The sequence below is a fragment of the Bos mutus genome, chromosome 29 (assembly GCF_027580195.1).
Source record: "Bos mutus isolate GX-2022 chromosome 29, NWIPB_WYAK_1.1, whole genome shotgun sequence".
NCBI lineage: Eukaryota > Metazoa > Chordata > Mammalia > Artiodactyla > Bovidae > Bos > Bos mutus.
Window position 1 is genome coordinate 16,489,485 of NC_091645.1, and position 15,823 is coordinate 16,505,307.

The 15,823-nt window shown below is 45.2% G+C and overlaps 1 protein-coding gene across 4 annotated transcripts in view; it reads left to right on the top strand.

Annotated features, from left to right (window-relative positions):
* TENM4 (teneurin transmembrane protein 4) overlaps nt 1-15,823 on the top strand; it is an 855,551-nt gene that overhangs the window by 721,578 nt on the left and 118,150 nt on the right. For all 4 annotated transcript variants that reach the window (XM_070365001.1, XM_070365000.1, XM_070365002.1 and 1 more), the window contains one exon: nt 15,588-15,734. In XM_070365001.1, the coding sequence (XP_070221102.1) occupies nt 15,588-15,734 (147 nt within the window). The remainder of the gene's footprint in view (nt 1-15,587; nt 15,735-15,823) is intronic.

The following is a 15,823-nucleotide window of genomic DNA, read 5'->3' on the forward strand; positions in this document are numbered from 1 at the left end:
GTTGATTTTAAACACAGCCAGACGTTTGCTTGGTTTATTATCCTGGAATGAACACTCACCAAAACGTCTTTATTGAATCAACTGGTTTCTGTATGTATGTTTCAACTTCTTCCCCTTCCATGTTTTTTTTTGTGTGTGTGTGTGTGTGTTTTTTTTAAAGAAAGGATCTGTGATCAGATGGTGAGCACATGGCTTTAGGAGGCAGGACGCTGGCTGCCTCTCCAGCTCTGAAAGTCCCCTCCTGAGTCTTACAGAAACTGGGAGGCAAGCCCCAAAGATTTTGAGGGATGAAGGAATTTTGAACAAATGGAGCTCCCTCTTATTTCATGGTTTTTTTTTTTTTTTTTTTTTACAGCTTCATTCCTTCTGTTTTATAGCCTGAAATTAGTTTTTATTGATCATGTCTTCCCCCACCCCATCGTTCTGTTTATAAATGGGTCTGGAATGCCTTATACTTATTAACATCAATAATAATGGCTTCTGATATTTGAGTATTTACAGTGTGGCCAGTTCTGTGCTAAGGGCTTTGACTGCATCATTTCATACACCCAGCCGTCACCCCATGCAGGCACGTGTATTATCCCCTTCTTTCAGGGACCCGAGGCCTACAGTCACTTAACCGTTAAGAAGTAGAATGGGAACTTGAGGCTTGGTTTTCTGAGCCACAGTGAAAGCCTGGGTTTTCGGCAGAGGCCTCCAGCTCTTGTCCTTCCCAGAGGCTGGGGCCCTCCTATTCCAGTGGCGCTCAGAGTCCCACGGTTAGTTTGCCAGCCAGTGCTCTTACCAGCGCGCAAAGCTGCTCCCACCACCGCCAGCAGCCCGGCCTGCTTTTCCATAGCAGAATGTGCCGCGCTACCACCCTATGCGCCTCTGGGTGGCTTCTTTCTGTCAGAGTCATCCTATCTCATGACAGCCCTGGACACCCCCTGAAAGAGAAGTGGCCCGAGTCACTCAGGAGGGCCGCCGCTTCTTTAAACTCGGCTCCCCCTTCACCTTCGCTTTTCTGCATGACTAAGGACAGGCTGACCTCTTAGGCTCCCAGCCCAGAACGGGACCCGTGCTTATTAAAACCAAAATCAGAGCCCAGAAAGACCCTTCTGTTTTCTCTCACTTGCTTACAGAGTCCTCAGCTCACCCCACCAAGTTGCACAGGGTTTATGGATGTCAGACTTTTGTAAGATTAAAGTATCTCATCTGAGTCAAATGATGAGGGATTTGGGGAAAGTCTCCCCTCGTCCAGTCACAGGTGATTCATGGCAGGGCTTGGGGGCGAGCGGTGCTCCGTCTAGCGTCTCGTGGATGATCACCAGCCCGCCTTGAAGAGCATCCCTTTGTTTGGATGCCAAGAAGTCAAAGCAGGCCCTCCCACCTCCCCGCACACCGGGCTGTCACTCTGTAAGAGCAAACTCCACCTTGGGATTGCAGGTGCTGTTTCCCCTCCAGATAAGAAATACATCAAGGTAAAAGTGCACACGATTCAAGAGGAAGGTTGACAGTCATAAATACCAGAAAATGTCACAGGACATTGAAGAAGCAATGGGCTAGTCATAGTGGCTCAGATGAAAGGACTTTGGCCCGGAATTCTATTACCTGTCATTGTGTGGTGAGCGTTTCCTTTGTCCCTGTCTTGTCTCCCCGCATGGCAGCTTGCCCTCTGTGCGTCTCGCCTGTGGCCAGCTGCATTCCTGCCAGAAACTCAGCATCATAGTGCCAAAGGAACCCTCCAGTAACCTTGTCGGTAGAAGGGAAGGGGCTGCGAGATACAAAGGAGGGAAACAATGGTGGTGCCTTCTTTTTTCTTTTCAGAACAGAAATGAGAAGGAGAAGCCTCTCTTTAATCTTTAATGGCAGCAAGAAGCACTTTCTTCTATTTCCAGGGAACTACACTCCCTGTGAGGATCATTTAGGAAAAGCAAAAACTTACTGCTGCGAAGTTAGAAATTCAAAATGTGAAATTTTCTCTTGTAATCAGGCTTCCTTATTATATGAGGGTTGATTATAGTTCAGCTAGTTCCTATGTTACAATGTGGTTTTGTCTTATACAAGAGAAAATGCCAGAACCCACAATGCTGATTCAGACACCTCCATGCAGTGGGCGCCAGAGAGAGCAGAGCTGTTTATTTGCACACTCCTGCCTTCCATAAACAGGAAAGAATGACTTGATTATCTAATAACCAGCGTAAAAGAGTTTAGACAAGCCTGAACTCCTTGTGACAAGTCCCCAGCATAAGAACCTTCTTAACCCAGTGACATTTCCCAGAGTAGATTATATAGCAGGAATTAAGTATCTCCTTTTGGAGATCTGGGTACACCTTTTCTTTTATGGAAACTACTTGATTTTTTTTTTAATAAAATAGATTAGTTTCAGAATGAAAGGAAATTTGGCAGTGGCATCCTCTTTAATGACTATATTTTTGTTAGAAAACAAGAATATTTTGAATCTTAATTCTTTATGTTAGGAATTATCCATCTCTTTGCATCTTCAAGAAAGGTCTTGGTGAAGAAGCACCGTGGGCAGACCGCGTGGTCGCTGGGGGCTTCAGTTTCTCCATCTACAAATCACAGATCTCAGGATGCAGGGGGCTGGGGGAGGCTTGCAGGGACACTGACATTCCAGCCCCTCCTCCACTGCCCACAGACCTACACATCCAGCATCACCTGCTCCTAAAAATAAAAAGAGGTATTTTCCTTTTCACTCTCACTTACTTGTTTCTAACACACCCTAGTGTAAAGGGAACCCAGTTTCCCTAGTCCAGAAGTTAAGGTAGGATGCGACATGGATTCATTTCTCAAGTATGTGGTCAAGACAGAGTCATCAAAAACATATTTTTGGACATCTTTTCCAAGAATTTTATGGATCTTTTAAGTCTGGGGCTTGACCTCCTATTTCATTAGAGAAAGCTGAAAATCATAGCTAAATTTAAGAAGGTGTTTAATTTTTCCTATTTCTTTGAAAACATCAACATTTTGGATCACTTCTGTGATGGTTACTTTATTCATTTCCCTTGACTATAAAGTCCCAAAACACATATGGGAAATGCTAGCTTCTGATTACATTTGTAAAATTCCAACCTTGACCCCAAAGCTGTGATTGTTCAAAATGCCAGATATACAGAATTATTTACTAGGCTTCAGGAGAGCTGTCCAGTCCTATAAATCCTGATTCTTAAACAAATCCTCCTCTGGGAGTAAAGATCAAAATAATACTGTGATGATGCAATTACTGGAGTGAACAAAGCCAGACTTCACAATGCAGAGGAATTATAAAGGAAGGCCACACAATCTTCTGGAGTCCTTTGTCCATTTTTTAATGCTCGCTCTTGAGTTTCTTTTGTGTTATCAGACAGTCCTCAAGCAAGAGGACTCACAAGCATTCATAAGATTTCTGCGTCTGTGAGATAATCCTGTGCTTACAGTTCAGTCGCTCAGTCATGTCCGACTCTTTGCTACCCCGTGAACTACAGCATGCCAGGCTTCCCTGTCCATTACCAACTCCCAGAGCTTGCTCAAACTCATGTCCATCGAGTCAAGGATGCCATCCAACCATCTCATCCTCTGTCGTCCCCTTCTCCTCCTGCCTTCTGCCTCCTCAAAGGCGTGCTCTCACATCAGGACCCAGGAGTTGCAGGACAAATGCTGACAAGGAGAAAGAGGACATGGACAGGGATCTGCCCCCACATTGTCAGCAGAGGAGCTTGATTAGTTGATGCTCCTGGGAGCTCTCAGCCCACACGTGATAGGAGTGGGAAACTGGAGACCAATTAGTGAGCTCTGTGAGTCCCTCTCAGGGCAGGTGCCATGGGCTACTTACTCCTCACTGATCCTTTATCCAAAGAGAGAAGAGCATTAACGTATCCAAGAACTTAACAAGAGTATCTCTTGGATGATCTGTCATCCATCTGAAAGAAGTTCAGATGACTGTAACCACCCCAGTTGTCATCACCTATCACAGTGATCCTTGTTTCATCTGACCTGACACGTACCCACAATACAACTGTTAGAGTCAGCTGAGGCTCCTGGAGGATAAGAGTGAAGAAGCTTCTTGCCATGTTCTTCACAGCCTTTGATAAGGGGCCCCAAAGCTTACTGGGATTATCTCAAGAGAAATGTTTAGAAACTTCCATTGGTACAAGCAAGCAAAGGAAAGAAGCTTTCATGTCACAGGTCATAGAAATACTAAAGAGAACTAAGACCTCACAGACTTCCCGCCTGTCAAAGGCCCAGAACTTGTTTTATAAATAACTGTGTGCTTCCACGGTTTCCAGTTTTTTTGCATAGTGACAGGAATATAGCAGAAGCTTGAGAATCGTGTACAATGTTGAAAAGACAATCATCGTCCGAGAGGAAACTGATTCTACTCCCATCGTCTTCATCCTAAAATCTGGAAGAAAAAGATGAAGGAATTTGGGGAAGCCCTGAATCCACCATCCATAGTGCAAGCCTAGGGACTTGACATCATATTTTCTTACAGTTAGTGCTTTAAAATCACAATGAAATTTTAATTAACTCTTTTCAAGGGCATATGCGCCAAGATTTTCAAACAGTAGAAGAAACAACAGCGTGGACTTCTACACAAGCCTTTTATAAGTAAATGACATTGGACTTCAAAGACCCAGTTACCACTTTCATTTTTAGTAGAGTCAAGAAAGCTCTGTTCTGCATCCCTTGGACTTGGTGTTGACTGGCTGTTATCAGCATTTGGATTCACAGTGTGGCTTGAGGTCTCTATCTCTGTAGGGAAGGAATCTCAGGATTTGTGGAGCCCACTTTTGTCTCCTGAAACCCACAATGTTGATTGCAACCTAAGTCTGCCTCTGTCACTTACACCGGCTGCCATTCCTGCCTGTATCTAAGAAATTAGTAAGCATTTGTTCAAGGTACTAAAAACACGCTTAATAGAGAACCTTATTACGAAATAGTTCTTATAAATGAAATGACGTTAGAAGAGAGAACAAGAGCTCTCTGAGGTCAGCCCCTGAACTTGGGGAGATTAGTCTGCATAGTGGATATAATCTTTACTCATCACCAGAGCCACAACATCACCATTGAGTTTGGAGACAACATTTTTCATGGTCTGAGAGCTCCCTCCACATGGATGCTGCACAGCTCTATAGCCATTTGGATCCCAATAGTGGTGTCTCATCCAGCTGAGTCATCCTTGCCAGCCCCGTGAGAGAAGTCTAGGCTCATTCCATCTCGTCTGTAGCTGGGTTCAGAGTTATGACCAGAATATATGATTAGGACCCTTCACAGAACTCTGCAGATCAGAAAGCTAAGGACACCAGCTGAGCCAAGAAATCCTGTATGTTATGGCTCTCTAATGGCGTATCCCGGGAGATGACCTCTAAGCAATTTCGGGTCACTTTGCAAACTTAGATGAACAAACTTGACTAAGAAGAAGGTTGCAGAAGCACCAAACATCAAGAAAGAGTTCGCCTTCTCCAGAGGAGCTTCCTGGGCTTGTTTTTCCATGCGGGTTCATCCTGTTTTTCACCGTCTGTCCGTCCACAGTTTTGTTTGTTCAGTCCTGCATAATACACCACTCCCCTTCGCATTTCCTCCTGACATCCTGTGAGCTCATGGACTCTGCAGGATCTTTGAGAATGAAGGGGGGAGAACACAGACCCCTTTAAACTCCTCTTCCCAATTTTCCACTTGGCTCTGCAGCCTCTGGGAGTGTATTTCATCTTGAAGCACAGACCACAAGGAGGCCTGAACTAAGAACATAGCCTTTCATCCACGAGCCTTTGGAGGCAAATATATATTGATGAACAGCAACAGTATCTGTCCTGTCCAGAGGATTGAAAACATAAAATTTATGCCTTTTTTTTTATGAAGAGAGTAAGAATGTTCTCACAGTTTATAGAACCCTAGGGCTTCCAGATAAGGCCTCACCACTGCAGTTCAGCCCTCTCTTATGGACTTCTGGTTCACGTGTGAAATCAAGCTAAGTGTGGGGGCCAGCCCGGCTGAAAACATCCGCCCTTCAGGAAGTGGCCGTCTCCCCAAGTTTCTTGGGAGCACTTGTGAGGGAGCTGTAGAGAGGGAGATGTGAGGGAAGCCCCTCCAAAGGCTGTGACCACAGCCTAATGGGGAAGGTGAGATATTGTGACTGATGCGTGCTGGGGATGAAGAGGTCTGCCCTGCTCCAGACACACAGCCAGGCACCCACATATATGCACAGCAGGCTTATTTCAGAGCCTCGTTGGACACCCATCCTCACCAATAGGCTTCCTTGGTAGCTCAGACAGTAAAGAATCTGCCAGCAATGCAGGAGACTCGGGTTCAGTCCCTGAGTAGGGTAGATCCCCTGGAGAAGGGCACAGAACTCACTTCAGCATTCTTGACTGGAGAATTCCATGGACAGAGGAGCCTGGTGGGCTACAGTCCGTGAGGTTGCAAAGAACCGGACACAGCTGAGCAACTAACATTTAACACACTCACAAATAAGCAAAACCTCAGATTGCCAAATGATTCACTGCTTGAATATAACCCCCCAGTGGTGCTGTATGATTGTAACAATGGCGTATGTGTTGGAAAACAAAGCATACATCATTCTAAATACCTTTTTGAGTTTATCAGAATTGAGAAGGGGTCAGGGTTTCTTTTCTTTCACAGCGACCTCCACTGACCTGCACCTCACATTCTGTGTAAGAGGCACAAAGGAGAGACGCATCTCACTTAGAACACCAAGCATTCTGCATTCCTCTGGGCACATGTGTCCATGGAAAATACAGGAGTGGCAAGCATATAGGCTAGCAGTATATTTGACCAAAGACTCAACCGAGTCCCCTAGTGCATATCAGAGATAACTCACATCTTGCCTGTCTCCAAACCCCAACCTTCTGCGGGCACCTCTGCCCAGACAGGATTCCCTCGCTCTCGTCCCACAGCAAAGGGAAGGTGGATGATGCTCTGGGCAGACAAAGTGCTAGTTTTCCATGAAGCTGACAGATCAGGAGCATGGCCACTTTCGCAGCTTCCCATCCTCCTCCTCCTCCCGGTTTCCTTATCCACATGTCCTCTTGTTTATATGATCACATTTCCAAACGCCTGGATCCCAGAGTGGGTTGACGTTCCTTTTGGCCCTTCCTGGAGAATGCGCTTGCTCTCCCTCCTTCTCTCTCGTGTTGTCCTGTCTTTGGTTTTATTTTCCTCTCCCTGGCAGGTCTGTCCCAGATGTGGGGTGTGGCCCCTTTGTCTCCTTAGCACCTGGCATGGTTGTGTGACAGGCAGTATTGCACTTTCTGGATCCTACCTTAAATGTGCTGTCTTTTATTCCCCAAGCGCACTATCTGGATAGGGTAGTTAAAGGTATGGTCTTCCTCTATTTTCCTGTTGTGTTTGTGTGTGTGTGTTTGTGTATGGGCATAACAGAAGAAATGTACATCTAGAAATACACATGTACCCTCTAAGCATGGCGTCCCAAGGCTGCCACATCCTGGACTTGTCACAGCATCCACTGCCCCGGGGGCAGGGTTTTGATAACGAGACGGTTGATATACCTGGAGTGTCCTTCTTCCCTGCCCGCAAGTGCTCAATCTGTTTGTGACATTGCCATCGTGCTGTTATCCTTCCCTTTCCATACACCCTTTCTGCCCCATCTCATGTCACCCTGCCCATCCCTGTGGCCCCTGGTCCATCAGGATTAAGTTGCTGGGAACCAGGGTGGGTGGTCTTAGACAGGAAGCAACAGAGACCCTGGAGCCACCTAAGAAATCTTAAGAACGCCATTCCCACTAGATACTGTACCAGGCTCTGGAGAAATGAGGGGAAAACAGACCTCTGACCTCAGGGAGTAAATGGTCGGTTTGTTTGGATTTATTTTTCCCCCTCTTCAGAGAAGGCCTGACTTAGTTAAGTTTTATCTTTGCAGAGTGTTCCCTACAGGCAAAGTAATTCTTGCCATTTACATTAAGTTGATGGTACCTAATTTTGCAGAAAGGCCTCACTGCTCTAAGAAGGGAAGAAGGCAATGGCAACCTATTCCAGTACTCTTGCTTAGAAAATCCCATGGACGGAGGAGCCTGGTAGGCTGCAGTCCATGGGGTCGCTGAGAGTCGGCACAACTGAGCAGCTTCACTTTCACTTTTCACTTTCATGCATTGGAGAAGGAAATGGCAACCCACTCCAGTGTTCTTGCCTGGAGAATCCCAGGGACGGGGGAGCCTTGTGAGCTGCCATCTATGGGGTCACACGGAGTTGGATACGACTGAAGCGACCTAGCAGCAGCAGCAGCAGCTCTAAGAAGTCTGAATGATCAGATATGTGTGCTCCAGAAAAGCTCCAAGCTCCCAGGGGAGAAATACTGTGCCATCTTCATCTTTTTATCCTTAAGCCCTCACACAGCACTGGGTACCAAATATATGCTCAGTGCTTAAGGACACATACTCTGGGGTCAGACTGCCCGAGTTTGAATCTAAACTCCAACACTTAATGAATTCAATGACCGACCTCCCTCCCTTCACTTCAAGAGTCCTTATAAAATAAGCATGATAACAGAACTTGCCTCATAGGGTTGGCATGAGGATTGAGTAAAGTAGTGAATGTAAAGTGTTCAGCACGTGGGCAGGAATGGTGCTCAGTAAATGTTAGCTGTGCTGTTTTATCATCATACTCTTAGCCTTGCCCTTAATTTGAAGAAGGACTTCATTAGCCAGGCTAATTTTTGAAACTGTAAAGAAAAAGACTAAATTGGCTTTTAATAAGAGATAGCAACTGCTGTTTAAAAATTCATGGAAAGGATTTTAGGGCAACCTAAATGACTGAACGCTTTTCAACTGGGATATCTCTGCCAAATACAGCGAAGGTGATTGTGGGGCCCATCCAATGGATGCCTGGTGTTGAGAAGCAAGGTTCCTTGAATTTTACATACTGGCCTTCAACCAAGAATAAAATTATTGCAGCAAGAAAGAGTCACACCTCTGAGCCTGTTTAAAATAGGCATTTCACACATGATCATCATCAGGGGAATCCTCAAGATGGATTAAGTTTAATAATGTCACCATCTATTTGGTGAATGTTTTTCCCACTATGTGAAGTTTTTCCACATCCATGAGTCTTAAGTGAGTCCTGTGAATTTTTTTTAAGGGAACAGATAGAATTATACTCATTTGATTGGAAAAGGAAATTAAAGTTGAAGAAGTTGAGTGTCCCAGCCTGGATCACACTTGTAGTAAGTAGCAGAACCAGGATTTTTTATTTCCTGGCCTAATCCATATTTCCAATATTCTTTCTTCTGTCATAGTCATGAAGAATGTCCCAGTAATGTCCAGTGTTCTTCCTCCAAACCTCATCTTCCAAGCTGACACCTTCACCAGGAAGTAACCCACATTCTCTCTCAAGCCACCTGTTCTGATCTGTAGTTCAGAAAATATTCACCAAACCTTGAGCTAGATTAGGTCAATGAATCATAAGTCACTTTAAAAGACAAATGTTTCTTGCCAAAAATCTAGTTCTCCACCAAGCACCCCATCGGACTGGCTCTCTGGTATAATGGGTGCTAGTAATTCCCAAAAAAGAATTCAGAGGCTGATATATGTAAGCCTGGGACTTTTCAGAGTAGAGTATTTTGCAGTTCAGAGACAAGCCAGCTTTTGTTCTTTCTGTCCACTTGCCTTGGTAGACACTGAAGAAACAACAGCCACTCACCAAGTATGTTGACCTCCTCCTAAGTGTGAGGAAATGTGGAGCCACACGACAGAAGAGGCCCCAGCCTCCCAGAGAAATCAGTAAACATATATTGTCACTAAAACACTAAAAATAGTTCCAACAAAACATGATGAGGATTGTGATAGAGGACATCCCGTGGCCACTTAGCAATGAGAGCTCTCCCCAGCCTAGGCAGGGCCTCATAGACCCAAACTGTGGGCCATAACATCACACAAGAGGCCACTGAAGGCTTTTAAAAGCAGGATACTGACTTGATGGGGCTTCCCAGGCAGCAAAGAATCTGCCTGCCAATGCAGGAGATGCAGGTTCTATCCCTGGGTTGGGAAGATCCCCTGGAAAAGGAAATGGCAACCCACTCCAGTGTTCTTGCTGTGAAAATTCCATGGACAGAGGAGCCTGGTAGGCTGCAGTCCATGAGGGTCGCAAAAGAGTCGGACATGAGTGAGCGACTGAACGGCATGCAAATGACTTGATGACATTTGTGATTTGGAAGAATGGATCTGGCCGTATGGTGGGAAAAGTTGAGAAGGAACATTTAGGGGCAAAAAGACCAATTAGGAGGCTGTTGCTGTCATCTAGGTAGGAGATGATGGTGCCCTTGTCTAGAGAACTGCCTGTGGGAATGAAAACATACGAGAAGACCAGAATGAGAAACATAAATGGGATGGGTATGTTGTATAGCTCCTCTACCACATAAAAACTAAATACCTTCAAGGATTCTGAAAGTCTTCTAACTTCAAAGGAGTCTTCTTTGTAGGCTTAAACAGGAGGTTGGAAATAAAGCGGTCCCTTGTCATTTAAAGGGCATTATTTCTTTTGAAAAGCCTAGCCCTTCTCTAAACCTTAAAATTATATTATTTTGGGCTCTGGAAAATACCCAGTATGAATCCTTCCAGAGGGGATTGTTAACGCCACTTGGGCTCTCTGAATTATTGATGTGTTTCAGGGTTGTGGAATTAATAAGTTTTAGTAGCAGGTAAGGAAGGGCATATTGCTTTAAGAAAGTCAACAGGTTCCCCCCCAGAGGAGGCCTTTTCATAATGGCTAATGGGAGGTGTGATGATCTCAGAAGCAAATTGTTACATGAGAGCAAACCTCACTCAAGCCACAGGCACTCCAGGTATCTCTGAAACCCTGAAACCAGCTGGACAGTGCAGACCCTCGGGATAGAGACTAGTCCATTTAAAGAAACTGACCATGGGGAGAGTGTTCTTGTGGTTTTGCACGTAGAGTAGACCCTCCCTGAGAACACGGGCTCCTCCTGGCAGTTTCGGAGCTGCACAGAATGTGTGCACCAGGCCCCGTGTGCTAAGCAGAGCTCAATAGAGCAGGGCTTCCCAAAGAGGGTTTCGTGGAATAGAATTTTCCACATGATTATAAATGGTTGGGGTGGCAGCGAGGAGTTCTGAGGTCAAACTGGAAAATGTTCCAATAATCAAATACGCAGGTTTCTTTGTTATAAGACTCCCCGGAGGCTTTAATGTGTTTAATGTGACTTTCTAGGATGAGAGTATATGATATATTGTTTCCTAAACTTATTTAACTATAGAGGCTTGTTTTTGAGGAACTCATAGAACTGGTAGTTCAAAGAATTCACTTTGAGAAGCATTGTTTGCGATTATAAGACCCATTTTAAATTGTCCTGGAACAAAAGTGAAAGTGTTAGTCACTCAGTTGTGTCTGACTCTCTGCGACCCCATGGACTGTGGCCCGCCAGGCTCCTCTGTCCATGGGGATTCTCCAAGCAAGAATACTGGAGTGGATTGCCATATCCTCCTCCAGGGGATCTTCCCAACCCAGGCATAGGGATTGAATCTGGGTCTCCTGCATTGCAGGCAGATTCTTTACCATCTGAGCCACCAGGGAAGCCCCATCCTGTCTTAAATTGTCTTGGAACAAAAGGTATAGATAAATAGAGTATAAAAATACTGAGGGCAGAGGCTATATCTCATCTGTATATACCCCAGAATTAACGCATACCTGGTATGCAGTAGGTGTTAAGTAAAGTTTGTTGAAATTAAGAACAGAATTATCCAATTTGAGGTTATTTTGACCTTCTCTATTGGGTGGTGGTACTGGAAGGGCCTAACAGAGCATCTCATCCAAACCTTCATTTCGTATTGAGTTAATCAAAATGTTCATTGGGGTTTTTCTGTAAGATGTTATGGAAAAACCCAAATAAACTTTTTGGCCACTCCAATAGATGAGGAAATTGAGGTCAAGAAAGGACAAATTACTTTGCCAAGATGCCACAAGTTAGGCAGGCAGAACCTAGGTCTCCCGCCTCATCCATTGATCCATTTCAGCTCAAATATATGGAGTACTGGCTCTGTGCAAGGTACTAGTTTAGGTCCAAAATTACCTTTATGGAGGTTACATTCTAATGGAGGGAGTAGACCTTAAATTATTGCAAAATGAATTATTTAAGTGCGCTTGGGACAGTTGCTCTCAAGGAGAAGGACAGAGCACTAGGGAAGTCAGGCGGGCCTGGGCTGGGACTCGGGGGCCCTGAACCCATCTATCTTACTGCTTCCTGCTGAGCGGCGTGTTGGCCCCATGACCACAGCATGGGGTTTGTTTCAGCTCTCTCTGGCGAGGTTTGTATTTATGAGGACCATAGCTTTTGACCCAAATGCTGAACAGTTTGGACTGACAAAGTATCATTTTCTGATTCGTGAGTTTCGTAGTGAAGTTGGACCAATACAATGTTAAAACAAAGAAGTCCAATAATAATAATAGCAGCTATCATTTATTAAATGCCTACCTGTGTTATCCGCTGTGCTAAATAATTGGTATACATTATCCCATTAACTTTCTTAACAGCTCTGTGGATTGGGTATTAGCTCCATTTTACAGATAACACAACTAAACTTGGAGAGTTAAATGATTTGCCAAACATTACATGGGATTCCCCAAGACTCTGCTTGCCAGTGCAGGAAACACGGGTTTAAACCCTGGATCAAGACGATCCCCTGGAGAAGGAAATGGCAGCCCACTCCGGTATCCTTGCCTGGGAAATCCCATGGACAGAGGAGCCTGGCGGGCTACAGTCCATGGGGTCGCAGAGTCAGACATGACTTAGCAACAACAACAAAGTAAGATCGTGGCACTGGGATTTGAACTGTTCTGTCCCATTCCGAAGTCCACATTCTAAGATTTGGTTTTTATTAAAAATTTAGGATTAAATGGTGTGAAACTGACACTGCCTTAGACAATCAGGATCTGAAAAATGCAACCAAAAGTTAGTTTTGGAAATAATATACGTAGAATGCCTAGCACAGTGGTGAGCCATAGTAGACCCTCAGTATATGGCAACTGTCATTGTCGTCACTGTCCTGAAGCATCTAAATCAGGGTTTGGCAGGCTACAGAACACAGACCAAATCTGGCTCATCCCGTCTTTATAAATAACATTTTGTTGGAACACAGCCATGCCCATTGATTTACAAATTGTATGTGGCTCCTTTCAAGCTATAATGGCAGAATTTGGTAATAACAGAGCCACAAAGACCATATGGCTCACGAGGCAAAATATTCAGTAGCTGGACCTTTACAAAATACTTTACTGACTTTGATCTAGGTAATTGCCTCAGTTTTCTTTTTGCCTTTCTATGGCCCCTATCTGGGGTTATGGTTACAGCTTATGATATGATAGTCCCTCTACTCAAACTAGAGAGAAAGTCATGACATGTAGAAGACTCAGATATTGTGTTCAAGCTGTCTGTCAGGCTTTGTGCATCATGCATACTTTATTTAAGCCTCCCAACAACCCCATTTTATAAGTAGAGTGAGGCTCAAAGGAACTAAATAAGGTGTTTGGGTCTTACAGCCACTGAATAACACAACCAGCCTTTGATATGAAGCCCAAGCTTGTACTCTTATTCAAGAGAGATTCTTTGTGTCTTACACGAGGCTATACCTTGGAACAAGAGAAAGCAGTCTACTACTATCCTTAACAATTGGACCCTTGTTCCTCCGAGACTAATTTCAACATATGAGGCTTAATTTAAAGCAAGTCTCAGCTGGATGGACAAAATTTTAAATGGGACTCATTGGAGAAAGAGGGAGCCTTTAGGTGCTTAGATCAGGAGTGGCTGAGGTCAGCTTCTGAGACAGTGCCTGCATGTCACAGCACTGCTCCTGCGCTTCTCAGCTGCTGTCTCGATTTCTTCTGGGGTGACCATGCTGGTGTCGTCCTGCTTCCCCCAACAGGCTTCTGCCAGGCAGCAACCCCCATAGTCTACATTTGCTTCAAAGTTTCTGCGGGACTCCCTCCTGGGCTGGGAGCACACACTCAATAAATGTTTCTTCCTTTGAATGGAAAACACAGTGGCCAGATTGACCGGTGGCTGTGTTGAACATCTCAAGTATAAATGAACATGTTCTTTTCTTCTATCTTGTAATACCAGTCGAGGATAAAAAGGCCTTGGAACACTACAGTTTTAGATTCTAGTTGATCTGCCATTTAGTGAGTGCCTGCCTTGGCCTAGGCCTTGTACCAGACAGCCGTATCCATACTTGTTTCATTTAAGAGTAATGGGTCAGTTTTCAGTTATTTCATGATAGAAAATTCAGTTTATAGCTGTATTTGTAGCAGTTTGCTGCTCTTAATAATAAAACAAGTTTTATAGATTGCAGAGTGCTTTCACATCCATACCTTCCTCTGAGACTGAGCAGGGCCAGAAAGAAGCTTTGGAAGGCATCCTGGTGAGGTGTTTTTTGATGGCCCCTCTAAGAAAGGAGTTGGCAGATTTGTTAAAAATGAGGACTTGATGAAAACCAAGCAGCAAAATCGAAGCAGGAGTGAAGCATGTAACTTAACAGATTCTTGAGAAGGTGGTAAGCAAAAATCTGCAAGCTTACTGGAATAATAACTCCCACCTTATGATCTAGTCAAAGCAGAACTCAGGCAGAGTCTAAATATTGCCTGACCCTCCCTGATTAAATCATCCCAGCCCTCGCAGACAGATGGGCACTCCCGTGTTTGGTTCCCACCATATTTTATACATCTCCCTCAGGGCACTTAGCAGTGAAATATTTCACTCATACAAATCTGTCTCCTTTGATAGGCTGCATGCTCCTCAAGAATAAGAACTAGGCCTTATTCATGTCTGTACCTCCAGTGCTAGCCCAGAGAAGGTGCCTAATAAATGACAGGCGGGCAGACAGATGTACAGATGAACACAATTAGGGGAGAGTGGCCTGCCCGAACCTGCACTGGCATTCCCAGACAGCCCTCGTTAGGCGCTCTCGTGGCAGTCATCCAGGCTGCTCTGAGTGGTTGAGGATCAGATGGGAAGAAAAAGACCCCAGGACTCTTCCTCAAAGCAAAGACAATTGTTCAGGAGGAAATCAGACAAAACAAATGCAAAGCCTAAGGACCCATGCAATGGACCTAGTCCCAAGGCCTGAGAAAAGTACAGCCCTTTAGAAGGAGACCCAGGTGTGCTGAGGGGACAAGAGGAGTAAACAGAGAGATGATCATTCCTTTGTTTTAAACAAAACAGAGGCAGGAACAACCGGCAAGAGTAAGCAAGGAGTGAAGAATCAGCCCCAAAGCTCCACTGGCCAGATTTGGATAAGCCCACATCCGTGGACTCTGGCTCTAGAATCCTGATCACTTTGGAAAGGGAGGGTTTTGGGTACAGAAGGTGTGGGCTTCAGGCCTAGCCCCCCCACCTCCTGACAGTGCCGCGTGCTAACCATGTGGTCTGAGCAGGCCTTCCACCTCTGAGTCTCAGTAGCCTTAAATGTAAGGGGTAGTTCTAACGATAGGCACCCCCAGGTACCGAGGGCATCAGTGTGCTGACGAATGTGAAGGCCTTTTGTGAGCTGACAGGTCGAGTGTGAGTGTGTGTGAGCACAGTCTGTGCCCATGGTTGATCAGACCCTGATTCTGGCTGCTTTGCCTTGCAGAGGGTTGCCCTGGCCTGTGCAATGGCAACGGCAGATGTACCTTGGACCTAAACGGGTGGCATTGCGTCTGCCAGCTGGGCTGGAGAGGAGCTGGCTGCGACACGTCCATGGAAACCGCCTGTGGCGACAGCAAAGACAACGATGGAGGTAGGGCTCTGGCACCCAAGGGGCCCGCGAGTCTCCAGGGCAGTGGGAGATGCAGAGTGGAGGGTGGGCATTACTGAGTGAATAGGCCA